This window comes from Myripristis murdjan, chromosome 1, assembly GCF_902150065.1.
Source record: "Myripristis murdjan chromosome 1, fMyrMur1.1, whole genome shotgun sequence".
In the NCBI taxonomy this organism is placed as follows: domain Eukaryota; kingdom Metazoa; phylum Chordata; class Actinopteri; order Holocentriformes; family Holocentridae; genus Myripristis; species Myripristis murdjan.
Window position 1 is genome coordinate 36,998,265 of NC_043980.1, and position 21,513 is coordinate 37,019,777.

At 42.4% G+C, this 21,513-nt stretch overlaps 1 protein-coding gene across 2 annotated transcripts in view; it reads right to left on the reverse strand.

Moving 5' to 3' along the window:
* Positions 1–16,760: 16,760 nt before the first annotated feature.
* Positions 16,761–21,513, reverse strand: part of mxi1 (max interactor 1, dimerization protein) — a 34,181-nt gene continuing 29,428 nt past the window's right edge. For both annotated transcript variants that reach the window (XM_030053320.1, XM_030053327.1), the window contains exon 6: positions 16,761–20,761. In XM_030053320.1, coding sequence (XP_029909180.1) covers positions 20,598–20,761 — 164 coding nt within the window. In that variant the 3' untranslated portion in view covers positions 16,761–20,597. The remainder of the gene's footprint in view (positions 20,762–21,513) is intronic.

A 21,513-nucleotide genomic window follows, 5' to 3' on the forward strand; every position in this document is an offset into this window, starting at 1 on the left:
AAAAAATCATAATCTCTGTAGATGTCTGTTTTGCCACCCTCTGTTACTGACTGCATTAACATTTAACCTATACCTGACTATAAGAACTTTTCTGTTCTAAGCACGTCGTGTTCAGTTGGGCTTCCTGGGTAAAATCTGTGATGTATTTTATGTGTTCAGGTATCAGCAGTTAGATCAGAATAACTAGAGGGAAAACTGAAAAAAAGGAAAAAAAGGAAAAACAGGTTAAATGTCATCAAAAGAAAATCCAAGGAAAATAAAACAGACAGTGGTTGCAGGGATTATCTTTTTAAAGGAACACTTTTTCAGACTTACCTAGACTGAGACAGGATGTTGGATACCATTTTCACCTCTGTACGTCCAGTGGTTCCGCTCCTTTGGGGTTGTATTTCTTGTTAGCTTAGCATAAAGACTTGAAGTCTATGGGAGTCGTTAGCCTAGCTCCGTCAAAGTGAAAAAAATAGAACATACAGCAGCTCTGAAGCCGTCTTATTTACACAATGTAGCATGTGTGTTTGAAATACACATGTGCTACATTGTGAGGTTTATTTTTTTCACTTTGACAGAGATGGGCTAATGACTCCTATAGATTTCAAGTCTTTATGCTAAGCTAACACAAAATGCTACCCATAGGGACCGAACCACTGGACGTACAGAGGTGAAAATCACATCAAACATCTTGTCTCAGTCTGGGCAAGTGGGAAAAAATGGTTTGTTGCCCAAAATGTTTGAATATTCTTTTTAAAAGGGCGCAATGCAAAATTGAAGGTCTATTGAAGAAAGGAAGTAGACTTAAAAAAAAATGTAGACTCTTGTAGATTTTGTGCTTAATCCACTATTTTTTTTTTTTTTTTGTCAGCTTAATCAGTTGTCCTCCCTTCTCTGCAATTTTACGCAGCGCACCTTTACGCTAACGTATTATCCACCATAAAGCAGCATAAGAGCTTTCAATTTTGTGTTTCTGAATCTTTTTCCTGTCTTCTTGTCAAATGTTGGATATCTCATTTAGGAATGCCAGCTCATATCCCACTCGGCTCCTGATTACAAACCTCGACGCAGTGTTCCTTGGTGAAGTAACACAGACGGACAGACAATAGGAGATATGTGTTTGACAGAGCTCGCTCCCCTTGCCAAACAGCCTTGTGGTTGCATAGATCACCTGCCAAGCCCTGCAAGTGTCTGAGTCAACAGCACCAGCCTGGATGATTATTGAATGAGACATCTCCAGGGCAGCTGCTGCGACTAGCTAGCTGCTTTCTGCCCGCTGTGCCCTTTGGAATCTACAGGACATTCCTCCGCCTCAACGATCCCACTCCTACACACCTGCACACACACACACACACTCATATGCGCACACACAGTGACCGCCATATATAAAGTTGGATCATCACTATCATCAGATACATGGCTACCCGGAGCATCAGTGCTGTACTTGACATACATTTGTGTGTTATCATGCTAGAGGATATCGCTACTTTGATATTTATCATCAGGTACACTCTCGCACACACAAACATGCACATGCACAGACGTACACACCCATGCAGGCCTACATACACATTGCATTAGTCTTCTTTATAAGGGTGGGTACAGGATCTTGCATTACTGATGGCTGAACATGTGCCCGTGGGCTGTATGACTAAGGAGTCCAAATGGAAAGAGCCACGAAAGAGACAGTAAAGCAGATGCAGACAGCGACAGACTCAATGCTGCGCTCATACGGCCATAATATGCTGTAAATATGACTTACTTGGAAAAACCAGTCTTGTCATATTTAACCTTGCAAGGCTACTACTTGGAAATGTTGCATTTGCCACTTCTGCACAATTTCATATTCACCAACGCAGAAAACTGGAGAAGCATGGCATTCAACATGGAAGTGTTTTCTGTAATACTCCTTACTGCAGGTGCCTCGACAGTCTGTATAATAGGGATGGGGGGAAAACTGATTCACTTAAGTATTGCGATTCTTTTTCAGAGTTAGCGATGCTGGTATCACACCTACAGTAGCCCTGCTATCGTAGTGAGACCACTTTTTGAAACTTGACATCAAAGTATAAAAGGCTGTGACCTCTAGGAGGGTCACAGCCTCATGAGGGCGTTCAGAGGATGTCTGGTTTCCAGGAGTATTGACAATAAAGGGGAGTTTCAAAGAAATTTCCACAACAGAGGATAATTCACAAAGCAAAAAAAAAAAAAAAGCAATACATTGTGATACTGAATCGTAATCCTTGTAGAATTGCAATACAGAGGTCCCTCGTTTATCGCGGGAGTTACGTTCTAAAAATAACCTGCAATAGGCGAAATCTGCAAAGTAGTCCGCTTTATTTTTTACAATTATTCTAGATGTTTTAAGGCTGTAAAACCCCTCACTACACACTTTATACACTTTTCTCAGACAGGCATTAACATGTTCTCACTTTTCTCTCTTGTTTAAACACTCTCAAAGTTCAAACCTTCGTAGAAAAATAACAGTATTATACAGTATTATAGAATGAACGCATTTTGTACTGTACAGGAGACACGGCACGGAGGAGGTTGATTGAAATAGTCTACAGTCCCTGAGCCAATCAGGACGCAGAACACAATGCGCTGTAAAAAAAAAAAAAAAAAAAAAACATGCAAAATTGCGCTAAAAAAAAACTGCGAAACTACGAGGCCGCGAAAGGTGAACCGCGTTATAGTGAGGGACAGCTGTACTTAAGAACCACAATACATATCGTCGTTAAACATATTGCTGTTAGCTGTGACAATTCCACAATGATTTTAATGAAACACTCACAAGTTTCAGTGTCAGCTGTAAGTCGTTCCTCCGATGTCTCTGATATGGTGACACATCAGTCTTAGACCAGCTCAGTGGTCCCCAGTCCAGTCCTGCAGGTTTTTGCTTCAGCTCTCGTCTTTCACACATGATTCATTTAAGGGCTCTATGCTGATTGGTTGAAATAGGTCTACCTGAACAGTGTGTGTATGGTGTATGGGCCTTAATCGAGTCAGGTGTGCAAGAGTGGAGCTGGAACAAAAACCTGCAGGACTGGACTGGGTTGGGGGGTCACTGGACCGGCTCATACCATTGGCTCTGATAAAACATGTAACTTATGTATTTTTCCAACATAAGCCTGACGTCACTTTTTACCATATCACTTTTAACTGGCTAACGTTAACATTAGGTGGCAGCCACAGCTAACACTGACAACACACCTTTATCACTGCAGCCATTTTGACATGAAATAGCAGGTAAACACAGGTGTTACTGATGACATAACCGTTTGGTTTCATTTAAAGTGAAAATGTTAGATACCATTTCCACCTCTGTGCATCCAGTGGTTCAGTTCCTATGGGTAGCATCTCATGTTAGCTTAGCATAAAGACTTGAAGTCTATGGGAGTCGTTAGCCTGGCTCAGTCAAAGTGAAAAAAATAAACCTCACAGCAGCTCTTATTTCCACACTGTATCGCGTGGATTTGAGAAACATGTCTTACTAAAAACGAGAGTGGCTGGTTGGTTGAGATATAACGACTGGACGCCTGTGTGCCTCTGTCTAGTGCAGTGATCCACGCAATCGTCTCAGTCAGGGTGCATCGGAAAAAGGGAATTTTTCCGAGAGGTTGGAGTATTTCTTTAAGTGTAGCAGAGTGTTTCCATGAGGCAGCATGAACAACACCAGGAGCCTGGCTCTGCTAGTCCTGAATGGAACACAACCTTCATTTAAGTCAATAATCACCTGTGTTTACCTGCTATTCATGTCAAAATGGCTCCTGGATTCACTAGGTTTTGGAAATAAATTTCAATTTTAGCAACCGGAAATAGCTGACATTAACACTTCATGAAGCACTGCAAAAAGTCAAAATCTTACCAAGATTATTTGTCTTATTTCAAGTCAAAAATGTCTTATTTCTAGTCAAAATATCTCATTACACTTAAAATAAGACATGATCACCTCAGAAGTAACTTGTCTTTAGACAATTTTCACTTGTTTCAAGTGAAAATCTACTAGAAAATTAGCTTGAAACAAGAAACAAATTTTGAAAATGGAACAAGCAAATTTTTACTTGTGACACAAGTGAACAAGTAAAAATTTGCTTGTTCCATTGGCAAAATTTGTTTCTTTTGTTTTATTTCTGAGCTGATCATGTCTTATTTTTAGTGTAATGAGATATATTGACTAGAAATAAGACATTTTTACTTGAAATAAGACAAATAATCTTGGTAAGATTTTGCGTTTTTGCAGTGAGAGGAGAACCGCCTTCGCCTCCAGCTCTGGCTCAGTGCGAAAACACGTCAAAGGACAACTGAAGTGGAGCTATATCGTAAAAACTACTGACCAGTCAAGCTTGGATTTTTTTTTTTCCCAGCACAGTTTTCCACCTGAGTGTAACATAAATCAAGTACGGCTGATGTGCGAATGCACTGAGTTACGGCCTGCTCCCTCTATTCTGCCTCGGCAACACAGATTCATTCAGAGAGGATAAAGAGTGATGGAGTGACGAGGGGAGAGAGAGAGGAGACACACTGAAGAATAAGTCATGCGTGGAGGATGGATCCCCCCGGCCTTTTTCCAAAAGCCGCTCATTCATCGTCTCTCTGGGGCCACGAGCAGTGACAAGTCACACTGCATGATACAGAGAGGGGGAAGAGGAGGAAGAAAGAGAGAGAAAGAGAGAGAGAGCAGGGGGGAGAAAGAGAGAAGGGTCGCGATGAGGGGGAAGGAGAAGAAAAAGAGAGGGCGAAGAGAGAGAGAGAGGGCAGAGGATTGTGAAACGGGGCGTGATGAACATGAGAGAGAGAGAGAGAGAGAGAGAGAGAGAGAGAGAGAGAGAGAGAGAGAGAGAGAGAGAGACAAACAGTCCGTCATTACCACCACTGTAACCACCGCTGGACAAAAATACACACACCTAACCTTGACACCGCTGAACAAGGACAGCCTGCCTGTGTGGCGAAGTGACATCGTGACCAAGTGGAGGAGACTGTGTGTGTGTGTGTGTGTGTGTGTGCACCTTCATGTGTCAGCACGGGCTGTCCGTGTGTGAAAGTGTACGAGCGAGTGCTTGTGTCGTGGGTGTAAAAGCAGGACGGTGGAGAAAGACGACACGCCGCTCCATCACCAAAGTGCTCCTCCAGTGACTTTTCAGCCGTCACGTCTAAATGGACGCTGCTCAGCAAAAGTCAGGGGGTGGCAGGTGGGGCGGCGGTGGGCAGCAGACAGAGACCTTGCCGCCTCACCCCGCGAGGCTGGGCTTCGTCACGGCCGCCCATCTGTCACGCTGCGAGGCAGGCAGGCAGGCAGGAAGGAGCGAGCGCTGCTGGTTCCTCATGTGCTGTTTCCTCTGTTTGTCTCCGCCCCTCAGCTCAGCGGCCTCGACACGCCGCCGCCGCCTCGCTCTGTTTACTTGCATCTTGACACGGGCCTGGACGCCAGCCACGCCAGGCCTGAAAGAGGCGGCTGCTCAAAGGCTTGGCGACTTAATTCGTCGTGCACAAAGCTGTACGGGAACAAACACGCCTCACTTCACGGCCACGATGTGCCGTGTTTTCCTGCCTGGAGGTGGTGAGGGTCCCCCCGTCACATGGCCACATGGTCCAGTTCTGCCACAGGTCGCTCATCTTCACAAGCTGTGTGCGTCTAAAATGCATCCACCCTGCTATTGTTAGTTTGATGTCAAAAACGATTCATATGGTCGCTTTCATTTTTCTCTAGGATTTGTTTGAATCCTAAAATCCTGCCCTGATAGAACTGAAATGGCATCCAATCAAAGATGGCGACTTCTATCATCTGTTGTGAAAAAAAAAACACCATGGTGCTGAGGTTACTATAGTTAACTAAAACTAAATTAAAAACTAAAACCAGATGTGAAAAAAAAAAAAAAAAAACATTTTAGTTAACTGATATAAAAATTAAAACTAGACTTTTGGAAAAAAAAAAATAAGAAAAGTAACTGAAACAATAATATTGTGTTCTTACACAACTTAGTTTTGGTCTTTGTCAGTTTGGTGTGGGAGTCAGCTGCCTTCACCAAGTGTTGGCTTTGGATTGGAAGACCTGCTGCGACACACACCCCCAAAATAGATTTTTTTTTTTTTTTTTTGTAAAGGGAACTAAAACTAATTCTGAAACGAATAAAAACTAAACTAAAACTAAACATTTTCAAACATTAAAAACTGAACTGAAACTTGCACGCGCACTCTAGAAACTAAACTGACTGGAAAACAAAAATGAAAATACAAACTCATGGAAAATACAAAACTGCAAAAGAACTCTGCTCGAAACTGAATTGAGCAAGATGTGTTTTTTTCTTCTAATAAAAGCAGACGAGGCTTATTGTTTGAGCACCATATGTGAAATGTGTCTGATCTGATGTGTTTAACTCCATACTCCTTTAAAAAAAAAAAAAAAAAAAAAAAAATTTGAATTTGCAATTCCCAATAACCCTGCATGATATGTGTACAATATTGTCTGTCTCTGAGTTTATTGAAGGTAATATGACGAGCTAATATTAGCTTTGTGCATGATTTGTTTGAACCTCCTTCCTTCCTTTGATGTATTTCCTGCTCTAACAGGATGTTTGGGGGCGGGACATAACACGGGGAGTAATTATGCAAAAGTATAAACCAATAGGAAATCCGCTAAGGAGAAAAACTGTTTTATTTGATGTGACTGGTGGAATCATACACTTTTTGAAGGCTTTATTAGTTTTTTTTTGTTTTTTTTTTTAAACATGCAACATTGATTTTATTTGCAACATGCAGCATGAAGTCATCAATAAAAAAAATGCTGTTTTCCAGGTGGTAAAAGCATAATGAATAATGAATTCATAATAAATTTAAAGTTGAAAAAAAAAAAAAAAATCATATTGTAGCTTTAATTATGCTCTCAAATTTACCTTGTACTCCCCAGAAATGGAACTTGTCAGTTATTAGCCAGCTCCTTGCTGTTAATTAGCTCAATTCGGTTAAAATAAGTCGAGGATTACATTTCTCTTTCAGTAGCCTAAATCTATTTTTCAACAGCTGCAATGACCTTCAATAATTTTCAATAACTTTACCTCTGCTTTGCTTGCTTGCAATGCCCACAGTAAAGATTTTGACCTGCCTGAGGAAAGAGGAGGTTTTAAACGCCATGGATGCCAACAGTGTGAACGGGAGGACACTTTCATGCTGCGTCTGTTGCAGTTTTCAGTTTGACACACATAGCAACACATCATAATGAGGCAACTTAAACAAAAATCCAAGTATTGTTGATTTTCTCCCCATATAGTCCCTGTGTAAATCCTGCGCTGGCTGCCTTTCGAGAGAATGCCAAGAGTGTGCAAAGCAGTAATCGGAGCAAAGGGTGGCTATTTTGAAGAAACTAGAATATAAAACATGTTTTCAGTTATTTCACCTTTTTTTGTTAAGTACATAACTCCACATGTGTTCATTCATAGTTTTGATGCCTTCAGTGAGAATCTACAATGTAAATAGTCATGAAAATAAAGAAAACACATTGAATGAGAAGGTGTGTCCAAACTTTTCCTCTCATTTGGTGGCCTGTTTGTGTTTATGGCTCTCCATGTGGCACCCAGTGAGCCTGCAGCCCAGAGCCACGCTGGACTCTTTTTTTTTTTTTAGTTCCAGGCTAGAAAAGTTTAAGACTGGTATAAAGTATGTCAGTTTACACTTCTGGACACTTTTGACTTGTGAGTCACGGAGGAGAAATTTTCCTCCAATCCGCTCTCCGCGTGTCAAACCCCTCTTTCATCCTGGATTAGCCACTTGAATGGCAAACGCTGCTAACCCACTCGCGCGAAGCCCCGCGAGACTTCCCTGTTCGGCGCGTCTGACTCACACATGTCAGACGGCGGAACGTTGTAGCATCCAAGGCTTTGGGTGTTGTGGGATTGAGAGAGAGAGAGAGAGAGAGAGAGAGAGAGAGAGAGAGAGAGCCCTGCAGTGTGTCACGACGGGTCATGACGTCGACGGGCCTCCAAAACCTGCCCTTGTCCCTGCAACAACAATTACTCTCTCTGTCTGTCTGTCTGACACACACACACACACACACACACATGATGCTGCACGAGTGGAAACACACACCCATGCCCACACCCACATGCACACCTGGAGCACACACACCAGTTAATATGCACACACTGACGCATTGCATGTGTACACCCATATACACAGACTTTCAAACACACACCGCACTGCCTGATTGTGTCAAAAGTACAACCGCACATCTCTACACTCTTTACTGCGACTTTGGAGATGCCCCCTACACACACACACACACACACACACACACACACACACACCAACAGACATATATGCCCATCAGGAGTGAAGGACATTTGTGGGGGATTGCTTGCCTCCTCTGATAGGGCCGCTCTGATGTCAGCAGCCCAGTTGCCCTGGGGACGATGACTCATGTGGATCACTGGAGGAACCCCCCGCTCCTCCTCTCCCCCCTCCCCCCTCCCCCCAGATCCCACCAACCCCATCCGCTCATCCGCCCTCCCGCCGGCCCACTGGCCCGCTTCACTCCCCTTCCCCTCCGTGGGACTGGTCTCACATTCCCCCACGGGCTTCCCCCTGCAGGAACGGGTTGCACTCGCCACAAGGGAAAGGGGGAGAAAGGTAATAAATAAATAAATAAATAAATAAATAAATAAATAAATAACAACATGAGGATGAGTCATGCGTCAAGGGAAGGAATGAAAGCTGAGCTCCTCCTGTGGCGTTTCTTACAGTCAGCCAACAGTCACTCTTTCTTATTTCAAGCCAGGAAAGCGGGGCGCGTGCCAGAGGCGTTTTAATTAGGCTGCACGGCCTACTTTTCCTCTTTCTACATAACAACAACAACAATAACAACAACAACAAGCCGCTGCAAGCCAGCGTATCCTGCGCGCCCGCCTGACCCCAAGGACCTTTGTCTGCCGGTGACTGCCCGGGCCAATCTCACTCAATCTCAAACGTCTCAAATGTTTTGTAGCTCGGAATGAGCCGAGATTATTCTCAGGGCGCCCAAAAGCAGCTCAGAGTCCGCTGGGTTTGTGTTTGTGTGTGAGGAGCTGGCGGCTCTTATTTGTAGCGGTGCGTGTGGGCGAGTGAGGAGTGAAACCACTTTTAAAAGATCTTTATTTTTAGATTTCACTCAAAGCAGGGCTGTGTAGCTGCTCCCGAGGCGGCTGGAGGGACGGGGAACAGAAGATGTTCTGGCTCTTACACACACCGGGTTAACTTCTGTGGATGAAATCTTCTCATTTCTCTTCATTCCCGTTGAAGGAGAGGGAAGATCCTCTCCAACTCCCTGTCTAGATTCCCCATTACATCATGGACACCACTTCTTTTTTTTTTTTTTTTCGTTTTCTCTCTCATGCGGTAATCTCGCTCGGCAGGCTCTTTGACGTGGGAGATCTTTGTCGGGGAAGCTGAGCCGGGGAGATGTGCTGTGTTTTTCTGCAGCCTAGTGGTGTACGCAGTGCAAGCCCGGCGCCCCTACGGCGGGAATATCGATTTTACAGGCTTCAAAGGAGCTTTCCTGCACATTCATTATGTTCGACAGCAGCATGTGCTGGAAATGATTCCCACAAATGATCACTGTGATTTTCCCCCTCTGTTGCTTTATTTCGAGAGCTTTGTAGGGCTTTTGACAGGAATGAGTGCCAATAAACATTCTGACATGACCATTTTCCTCCTTTATTCCAGTTTCTACACCCCACAGAGCAGATTTAGACCCTGAGAGGTGAACATGGGTCTGGCCCGTCAGTGAGTCAAGACGCCGTCCGGTAGATGTCCGTCAGTGTCCTGTGGCCTGATGGGACATAAACACTCCATTAAAAGCACATCCAGCCTGTGATGTCCAGTCGCACAGATAATGGAGAGCATTATGATTTTATGGGGGTATTTGCTGGGCTGTTGTGCCCCCTAGTGGCTCTGTAAGGGATGTGCTTTGAGAGAGGCCGTAAGCTGGAGTCCTGCTGTTTGGGCTCGCCTGCCCCGCTGTGTGTTTGCTGAGTTTGGTGGATGATCTTTTCTAAACCCATCATCCATTGCTCTTGTTTGGCTTCCTGTTATCATTATTATCGTCAGTCGATTCTGTTTGTTGCTGAACATGTTAAAGGGCAAGTCCATAAGTTACTCTTTTTCATTGATAAGATGTAGAAGTCAAACGTGGTTTAGTCAATGACGGTTCAGGGCAGATATATTGATTGATTTTTTTAAGAAATATTGATTGTTTCTTGGCTTGACCAGTGGAACCACTCGATTTATATGTCAAACAGGACAAATACAAAGGTTTTTATTTGGAATGAATCACACAACTCTCCTGGGCCTAAAGAGCTGATGCTTTTTTTTTTTTTTCCTTTTTTTTAAGGAGGCTGATTTATAGTATATATGCAGAAACAATTTACAGTATAATGTGAATGAAGTGGAAAAAAGTATGCAAGTTTGATGAGGAGTGATTACAAGATAAAATGCAGAAAACTAAAGTTCACCCATTTAAAAAAAAAATTAGCTTATATTTTATTTATTTATATTATTTGTATTTATATATTGATAAAGTGGAATAAAAAGCTTAATGCAGGTTTGATGGAATAGCTACAAGATACAGTGCAAAAACAAAATTGAAGTCTTAGTTTGCTCATTTGAAAAAAAAAAAAATTTATATGTATTTATTTTTCATACTTTTATATGATGTATTTATTATTTCACCCCAAAGCTGTTATGAAGGACAGTAGAGCTGCTATCTTCCTCTCACTGGACCAGATGCAGCAACATTCTCCTAGATTTCTCTTATATTTTCTCTTTTACTGAAGCTTATTTAACACTTTGAGTGGATTAAATGATCATTTCTCAGAATGTTAGCTGGGGGGAAGTCAACCTCAATGGCAGGAGGCTAACAGTTAGCATTCGGAGCATCCAGCCAGTATCCAGCACCCAGTAACAATGAGAGGAAGAGAGCACCACTACTGTCCTACAGAACAGATAGAGGGAAGTGAAATAACATCACTTTTTTCAAAACGGGTGAATCATCCCTTTAAGGCTATATATCCATATTAAGCAAATATATGGCCCTGAACCTTATGCTGCTTCCCATTTTTCTTGAAGTGAGAAGTCTCTAGTCGCCCAATTAACAACTGCTGTCCTTCCTTTAGCTACTGAGGCTGGCGACTTCAAAAATATCTCAGAAGAAAATAGAGTGTGTGTGTGTGTGTGTGTGTGTGTGTGTGTTGTGTGATTTTTGGAGAAGTGGGAAGCATGCAGCAGTCTCGTTTCCTCTTGTTCTTTAACGACTCCAGTGGCTCATGAAACGTCTCATCGAAAGCCAGAAATACTTTGGTGAAGGATGATGATGAAATGGGATGAGAACAGTTCACCGGAATCCTTATGATTTTTTTTAAGGAAAATAATGTGTGTGATATCACAGTGTGTCATGCTGTTGGCTCACAGGTTCCAGTGTGTGTCTGTTTCCGTCCTCTAGGCTGCAGCATCCCTCTGACTTTGAGCTCAGTTATAATCCGGCCCTGCATGCACTCTGTGCCTACCACAGGCCCTGCTCTGTTAACAAAATGGCTCTTGTTGTTCATAACACTCTGACAAGAAAAGGTTCACCAACATGGAGAAGGCAAACAGGTGAGTTGGAAAAAAAAAAAAAGAATAAATATGTGTAGTGGTTATTGCTTAAAAGGCATGTAACATCGTCCAACATGCAGTATTTGCCTCTAAATAATATTTCTCAATGATGAGGCCAGGGAGCAGATGGCTGAAACTCCTTAATGAGGCCTTTAATGGCCATGGATTCCAAGATTACATGTTTGAAATTTCAACAAAATAAATGCTAAATATAGCTGCAAGGGGTCAACACAGACCATAAGAAAATATCCACCAAGTTTGGTGATGTTAGGACAAACAGGCACTGATTTATGGCCAAATTTGCACCAGGCCCATGCACGCGTTTGAAACTGGTGGCGCCCCCTGTTGAGCAGTTTCAAAACAGTTTCACCCAAGTGGCTTAACATTGTAATGAAACGTATCTTGTGACTTTGATAATGATTGGTCTGATTTATGCTACGCCACTTTTTTTTGTATTTGTGGCGCCCCCTAGAGGTCGATTTGAAGGAAACGTTCAGGCTGTGTTTCAGGTACTTCCGTGGACATACCCTGTGAGTTTTGTGACGATTGGCCCAACGGTTGTTGACTTTCGTCCATTCATGAGCCAAGCCACGCCCCTACCGAAGTTCACTGGTCAGTATCTTGAAAACGAAACAAGATATCAACAAACCTTATGCAACTTTTGATCAGCTGATCTACAAATTTCGTATTTAAAAGGAATCAGACCTATAGTCCAGGAGGAGATGTCAAAAATGAGTTTTCCCAAAAATTCAAAACGGCTGAAAATCCAATGTGGTGGACCTTATGGGTTCTTGAGGCAAATTTGTAGAGTGAGGATTGATGGATGTCTGGACCAAGTTTTGTGTAAACTGGACTTGTGGCGCAGGAGTTCAAAATTTTGACCATTATTCATACCCCCATCAGGCCGATCGAGGTGATAGGTTTTGGGCAGCACTTGCACACAACTTCCAGTCAGTGTACAAAGCTTCATGTGTTGTTCTTTGTGCAGGAGTGCCTTGTTTGCTTCACCTTAAGATGGAAAAGGCAATACCTATAGACTCGTCTCTATCATAGAGCCAGTGTTCAGAGGTGCTGATTTTTCACTGACAGTGGTTTGTAGTAGGGATGCGCATTTAGATTAATTTTATAACCGAGTAACCTAGCCTGGGCCTACTCGAGTACCCGAGTAATTAGGTTAAATGGGGACACATAAAATCGTTCATATACAGCGCATCAATATACCCCTGTTTAATCGAGGAGAAAACTTTTTTCACAGTCATCGTTATCTTGGTGGTAGACTGCTTTCATGTTTTATCCATGTCCGAGTAGGCTAAATAAAATAAACATGTATAAATGCCCCCTGGTGTGCGTGGTTGAATCCATTTATTAAATAAATCGGTCTCAACCAGTGTTCACGAAGCTGACGGAATAAGCAGTCTTCGGTGTGGATGCGCATAGCTAAGTAGGTACCCTCTGTCTGAAAATTGAAAATGTATATCTATCTAGATGTTAGACTAAATTATTTATTTGCTAGCTCAATCATGTTGTTACTATAGAATATCCGCTGGATTTTTTTTTTTTTCATGGACCGATAGTTATAGCCTACTTCTGCCGACTTCTCAGTCATTTTTAATCTAACAGGTCAGATTTAACAGGTGCCGTGACAGCGACACAGCTGATCTTTATCTACAACCAACTTATATTAACAGTTATATTTAAATACAGGCTACTGCTTTCCAGTGTCAGCACCACAACAAACATCTATCTTTTCATAAACTCACCAGCCGATGTTTTATTTCAGCTGGGGCTGCGTTACTCCAATTTAACGTCAGCTCCGATTAATGTGGCTGAGCAGCAAAAGTAACAGTAAGCAGTCACAATAAGGCTGAACAGAGTTATATAATTTCAGCCCCACCTTTCGGAGGCTTTTGCTAATTACCTTTTCAGGCTGTTATCAATTTACCTCTGAAATAAAGACGACAGTTTTCTCAGATGTGTCGATTTATTAAATGTTCGCGTCAGTGTACAGATGCAAACGAATTGACAAATTAATTAAATCAATGGTCTTGGCAACTCATAAAGACTAAACAAATTAATAACGATTAATAGGCTGATTAATAACTGATTACATTAGCACATTAATAACAAGAAAAAAGTTATAGCCGCACATCTCCATGGAAAATCTTACAGGTAGCCTACTGTCCGTGGTGCTGACTCCGCATTTCATTCTCTATTATAGCCTAGAAATTAAAGCCCCATAAAATTCACGGAGGATCTTGTTTAGCTCTTCTTTCCTTACAGGTGAGAAATCAGCTGTTTGCCCGGTGTTTGTCAGGTAGTCTTGTAGATATTTGACGCCCAAGACGTTGACCGGGCCGTACCGGCTTCATTTCCTGACCTCTCCAGCTGATCCAGCTCTTCACTCGTCACTCTCGTGTATCTCTCCTTTTTCTCTTCTGTCTTGTCTTCCTCGCTCAGCCGTTTATCCAAACTTAGGTCGCCAAACAAATCAAAATTGACAACCAAACGGTCCATTATGCAGGCGAACAAAGCTGACAGCGGCTTTTGATGCGGGTTTCAGTGAAACGTTTTGCGTTGCCATGGAAACCACACAGACTCAGGAAATAGCTAATATTGCGGGAGGAGTAATATATTCAGTGATTAGGGTTTTTTTTCCATTTGAGCACGGCTAGCCGTACTCAATTGCTCATTTGAGCACATTCTAAACGTCTGATTGACCAATCAGATTGCTCGGTCGGATCTACCTGTTGTATAAATGTAGTTTGATCCTAAGCTGGACTGGGCACTTTTGTATGCCGCGGATAACCGAGTAGTAATTTGTAACCGAGTAGCAAATTCTCCCCTCGGATAGTCGGGTACCCGGTTAACCCCGCCCATCCCTAGTTTGTAGTTAACAACTGTTGAGTGGATTGCCCTGGGAGGCTGCTCAACACTCTCTAAAAAAGCTGAATTAACTGTGAGTGGTGTGTGTTTATATGAGCACTGGTTTCTCTGTGCTGAAACGTGGAGCTGTTGCAGCATGGACATGTTGAATGTGACAGAGCTCCGTATGACTTGATGCATTCAGAGGAGGAACTCTTTGAGAGCAAGGCGCTCACACAGAAAAAGTCACAATGGGCTCTTCATGCAAGTGAGGCTGCAACATCCTCGGAGACTTTCTCACTCTGATGCAACTCTGTGGTTTTGTTCAACTTGGGAGGTTGCGTCTCCAAGCCGTTTTTCACAAGCCCTGACCGCTTGAGAAGAGTATTACATGTGGTGGATGCTCATGTGGTCGGACGCAAAAATTAAACACTTTGCCACTTGTAGCTTTCGCCACAAGATTGCTTTGATCACACAGAAATCATGATCTTAGTCAACCCATTTGTGGCGCAAGAAATATGGAGAACCTCGTTCCAAAAAAACATGTGACAGCTTAATTGACTAAATACTTGCTGGCATGAGAGTATTGAGAACTGCTGCAGCTATTAGCTATCTTGGGGATTTCACTCACAATACAGAGCAGTGGTTCTCAACCCTTCAGCTCATGATCCCAAATACAAAAACATGGCTTTGTGAATTGTTGACTCTGGCACTGACAAATTTTTATCTTACTATTTCAGATTATTTTACTGGATTTATTGTTGGAGGAAGCCTAGACACAGCAAACACTAATCATTTTACCAGAAAAACAAACAAACAAAAAACATATTACAAAGACTAAACCAGTTTATATAATATTTGCTCACCAAAATACTTTTTTGTGCAGATTTCTTCTTTTGATCATCTGGATGTCCCCAACCCTCAGGTTGAGAACCGCTCTTGGATGATGAAAACCTGAGTTTTGAGCAACGGATATGTGGTAACGAGGCTTCCATCAGTGTGGGCCGCTGGCGGCTCGCATCAACACTGAAGATCTTAGATGGGCCTTTAAACTGGAATAGTGCGAATTCACTTTCCCATGGGTTGAAACAGTCCTGGCAGGGACCAAACGTCCATATAGGCACTCCAAAAATGTCCCCCCCAATATTGTTGCAATATATTAGCAATTCAATAGCAAATTCAATATCTGTCCCCCCCAATGTTGAAATGGTGGTTTTGGCCCTGAGTCCTGGATTTATCTTAATCTAGATTTAAATGATCTGATTTCCAAACTGAAGATTAGATTTTGTCCTTAAGTAATGGTTTAAATGAAATGTCCGAGGCAACAGGTTTAACTACAGTTTCCTGCTGTTTTCTCCTCTGATTCCACACCATTCTAGACTTTTCTAGATCCAAGATTTATGAACATCGTTCAGTTTTCAAATTAACCTTTTGGGCAATTTCACTTGTTTTCATACCAAAACGCGGGGCAAACGAAATGAGCAAACTTGCAAACAATAAAAGACATGAAAATTAGCAGGAAATAATTAAGAATAGAAATAAAAGGAATAGAATTAGAAAATCACTGAACAAAATGGTGCGCCCAAACCAAGAAAAACTGGGATTTGTTGTGCTTTTTAATTTAATCAAGGATTCCAGATGCGTGCTTAGTCACTTTTAAAAAGTCACTTTTTAACGCCATGATTAGCTATTCCAGATGAAGACCTATTCCTGTTTTAATAACATTTCTGTGTGGAAAATTGCCCCTAAATGTATCAGTATTCATGCAAAGAAAAAAGGATACAGGAAGTTTCTCAAGAATAATTCAGCATGGAAGCATCTTTGGGCAAAAAACAAGCCAGCTGAGGCATTCAGTTTTGACAATCTTGGTGTTTTTATTGTAAGTATTGCATCTTCAACTTACACGGCTTGAATCATCGTCAGAGTGCATGTTTTACAAAGGATGGCCACAGGTTCAGGACAACAGGGCGGACTCCCCTAAGTGAGACTGATCGTTTGGTTGATTGGGTTTGGGCTTCCTTGACCTCGTGGACCCAGTCACTCACATCAATCTCCCACGGTGCTGCCTGAGACGTGGACACCACAATGGAGTGTGGGCTAGGAGACACACCGCCCTTCCAATCGGCCGGGTTCCTGTCTCTCTGCCTACGCTGCAAAGCTTCAACTGAAAAAATACTACAAAGTGAAACATAACCATCGCTTTGGACCAAGACCTTAATGTCCGGCCCTGAACTTCCATACAGAGGTAAAAATATAATGTTTGTGATCACCAGATTCCAAAGATATGCTGATTTTTTGACTTTGCAGCTTAGCCAGAGAGTGAAAACCACTTTGTCCCAACTATCCTGGTCCAAGACCTGATTGCACTTGAACCTGCTCTTCTGATTCTGGAAGGAGGAATCGCCACCACAGTTGGGCTCCGCTCACTTTCAACTTAGAAATCATATTAAAATTCACTAGCAGAGAGACATCATTCGCTATAATCTCACTTTACATTGGAAATACTTGTCTTTTTATGGCAAATGACATCCAGACTTCTTAATAATAATAAAAAAAATCTGTGTGATGAGGTAAATCAATAAGGAGTTGGTAAGCGGAGCCCAGCTGTGGTCGGTGCAGACTCATCTGGGACCAGGTTTCTTGCACAGCCTTAGTAAGAACATGGAGAACATACACACAGGAGAGAGGGCAGATCTGGGTTAAACAGCATTCAAAGTCGACTTTAAATGTCTTGGAGTACCAGAGGGACAATGTGACTTTTCACAAAGAAAAATAGTTGACGGTCATGGTGTTGCACCTTTCTGTGGTCAAACTCTTAGCCAGCAAAATCAGAATCGTCCCAATGCAATGTCAGCCCGCCCCTCTGGTACTCCCAACATGTCAAAACCCACCCAAAAAGATCTGACCCAGGTCTGGAGCAGGAATCAAGACTACTTGCTGTACGACATGAGCCCCTTTTTCTCTCAGTAGTGCACGTTCATGAGACCAACAAAGATAGAACAAGAAAAAAAAGAAACAAGGAAAAGATGGAGGGTAATAACTTAAAAAGGGCGAGGGTGCAGAGTCAAAGTAAACTGCCCCTCCGAGAAAAACACAGAGAAGAGGACACTGAGGTGTTCTGAGGTGGTTTTGGCTTATTTCTTTGAAGATAGAGCACCGCGTCGGTGACTTTCTGATTCAACGCCAAGTCCAACAACCTCGACACAGCGCTGCTCCGCTGGGAGCTTGCGCGTCAAACTCTACACCTTAATCATGTCCTTCTGGGAAACCAAAGGGTTTGTTCTTTTCTTTTTTTTTTATTAAGTTTCTTTAAATCCTCAAGTCGGAGGCCTTGTAAATGTAAGACACATTTTGTCGACTAAAGTCTAACAGAGACTACAATCCTCCTAAAAGAGGAGAGCAGAGTTTCAGACCCCTTTATTGTGTAGTAGCCGGCTCAGTATTTGCCAATTAGTCTTGGCTATTTGCAGGCCTTGTCCTGAAATAACCCCCTGTTGCTGCTGAGGCCGGGACCCCAAAACAACCAGACGTGCACAAGAGTGGGCACGAGTCTGCACGGCGGCAAGTTGGGCCATTTTGCTTAGACCTGTCCGTTTGTTTCAGCGGAGTGTGCCCGTCAGAGACGCAGAGGGGGGGTTAAGGGTCAGCTCCGGACAAGGCTGTTGACTCAACAGGCAAAGGCTCAGCACTATAGGAGCAGCTTAGGGGCCAATTACATTTCAAGTGTCCATCAAATAAAACATAAGAAAAAAAAAAATGGAAACAAAATGGCTAGATAGCTTTTTTAAAATCGCAAAAAAACAACAATAATCAGTAACATATACAATTCTTAAAATAAGGAATGAGTAATAAGGAGTAAAATAAGACAGAACCAAAATAAGTTAACTTTTTTTTTTCCATTCTTGTGTTTGCTGAGGGATTGAGAAATAAATATATTTTTTTAAAAAGATTATTTTGGGGGCGGTGTTTTTCTCTCGCACACAAAAGGATTCATGAGAGAGTTGACAGTGGTAAAGAAGAAGAAGAAAAAGCAAGAACTGGCTGAAGTGCAATCTGGGCGTGACCTCAGTAATGCCAGGGGGAGTCGGGATGACAAGTCAATGACATCATACACCCTTTTTTTTTTTTTCTTACACTTCAGACTTCCTGTCCACAGATCACTAGACCACTAGTGGAATGCCATACAGCTTTTTTCCATTAATCAAAATTAAAACAAGAGGAAAAAAAAAAAAATCTAATAAATAGACGAGTGCCACGCAAACTCAGCGTTCACAAACAGAAGTCTCTACGGGTCGCGTTTCTGCATCTTGATACAGGAAGTTGTTCTCACGTTTTTTTTTTTGTTTTTTTTTTGTCGTCTCAAAGTGTAACTTTTTTTCTTCTTAGGGCAGCTACAGAATTAGTAACTTTTGAACGTTTCAACCAGCAAAATGAACAAAGTAATACTGTCCATGCCATATCCACTGCCACTCCGAACAAGATAAAATCTTTCCAAAAATATAATTTAAAATGCACAATAAACACAGGTCAAACAGCAACAGAGGCAATAGTTCTATCCATGAGCTCTACCTTTTTTTTTTTTAACTCCTTTTTATCTTTCATTTATTAAGCTATTTGTATATATGTACAAAAAAAAACAAAAAAAAAACAAGCAAGTTGAATTTGCTTTTTTGGACGGTCACACACACACACACGCACACACACACACATACACACACGCACACACACACATGTCGGGCATGTGTCTTAAGAGAGAAGAGAAAAAAATAGGAGTAGTTCAAACTGACGAGACAAAAACGACTACAAGAGTTATTGCTTGTTACTGCTGGAAAGAGGATGGACACCTGTTCCAAAGTTTGTTGTAGTTTGGACATAACTTTTTTTTTGTTGATTTTTTTTCTTCTTGGTTTGTGCCGGTTTTTTATGGACAGCTCTAAAGTAGGCAAGTGCAGGATAGCTTGTTGGTAGCTGCTTGTTGAGGGAAAAAAAAATAATAAAACAGAACAAAACACACGTTACAATTTCCACTCTGAAAAATGCACCGAGCACCCACATTCGACAGGAATGTATAAATTTATTTCCTCTGGTTTTGTTTGTTTGTTTGTTTGTTGGTGTTTTCCTCCAGACTTGGATGGAAACAGTCGCGGCAGCCTTGCTTGTTTGCGTTTCAAAGCTTGGTTGTAGATCTGATCTGCTTCCCATGTTGGTTTGTTTCACAATAGCACCAATTCGAGTGTCCAAGCTGCTGCGGCGTCAAGCAGATGTCATGAAAAACGTAAGACAAGGATTGAATTTCAAAAAATAATAATAAAAAAAAAAAAAATAAAGGATGTTTAACAAAGCCGAGCTATGTTGATATGGCAAGTTGACCCACAGTGTTTGTCAGTGTCCAAACTGGATGTGCTCCTGTTTGTCCAGGTCCAACAGCAGAACATTAACGAGGGAACACGCAGGATCAGCTCAAGACCCTTCCACACACACACACACACACACACACACACAACAGAGAGAACCGAAGAGAAAATAGTTATTTTTTCCGTATTCTATCAATATAAGTGCATTTTGGATAAAATCGGGGATTGTAGATCTAAAAAAATTCAGAAGGTTCTCTTAAAACAAAGATGTAAGATCATTCGTTCCCTTCGATTATGTGGGTTTCAAATCAAGATGATTGTAGGTTGTTTTTTTTTTCATCTCAACCAGGTCTCTGACCTCCCTTTAAAAGACTCTAAAACCAGTTTGGCTGTCACGGTGTCAAGCTGCAAACTGAAGAGCTGGCTCTGTGTTCGGGTCGAGCGCTGGGTCCCTGGTGTCGGCGTTGGTCGGGGTGGCTCAAAGTTCTGCTCGGAGGTGAACAAGACGAGGGAGGTGCTCCCGGCAGGGCTCCTCCGACTGTGGGTTCAGCAACACGGAGGGGGTGGGGGACTAAAAGGCAAGGGGGGCGGGGTGGGGGACAGGAAGCTGCAGAGAGGCATGAGCGACGAGAGCCACGTTCTAGCTTCGGGTTACGTCGTCTTTGTGGTCGTCGGAGGTGACAGGATGTATGCACGCAGGTGTGGATGGATGAAGAGACGGGCGGGCGGGAGGGTCTGGGAGGGCGAAGGTGGGGCACGAGGGCTTGCAGGGCTCTAGGAGGAGAAGGCAAGTTTGACGCTGCAAGAGGAGTAGCCCTCGTCACTGGCCATGCTCTGCAAGCTGCTGTGGTCGTCCAGGTCGCTGGTGCTGGCCGTGCTGACGCTGTCCAGCTCTCCATGGGAGAACTCTGTGCTTTCCACATCCACCTCGATCTCTTCTGCAGACGAGCACACAGAGAGAGAGAGAGGGAGAGAGGGAGAGAGCAGAAAAGGAGAGATTAAAACAGTAATCCTCCTCATGAAGCTCTTTGCCTGGCAATGATGTTATAATTATCTGTTTATTTGGATGTCATCTCTGCTCTCTGCCTCCATCTCATTGATGGAGAATACAGTAATGTTAGCTAATGTTAGTTCATGTTAGCAACTGAACCTCTGGAAGACCATACCAAGTGATTTTGCATGGTTAACCTAATATACACAAAACATATACTTCATGTTTCAGCAAACTTTTTCCCAAAGCACGCAGTCTTACTTTAGAACTCTGATATCATTTTTCCTATCTTTTATCCAGCCATTGGTCTCCATTCATTCTGCTACGAGATAAAAAATGTAACTTTCAGAGACTTCAAACTTTCTTCACACCAGTATTCCATCACCGTAATAAAGTCTTCCACATTGGTTTTTCTAAAAGCAGCAGCACTGTTGTGTTTTGAAGACTTGAATTGGATGGAGTGAAACAGTCTCTCTGCTGGAAACTAGTCCCCTGGGAAATGCTTGCTTGAGTTCTGTGGTTTATGAATGTTGACGACTTTGTTAGCTTCAACTAAAAATTCCAATTTGAAAGTCAAATGAAATGATGTAGAAAATGGCTTGTTGCAATGTAAAATGTGAGTACACAGTAGTAAACATTCAGAATCGCCAGTATGGTCCTTTAAGCAAGTGTAGCACAGCATAAAACTTACAGAATAGT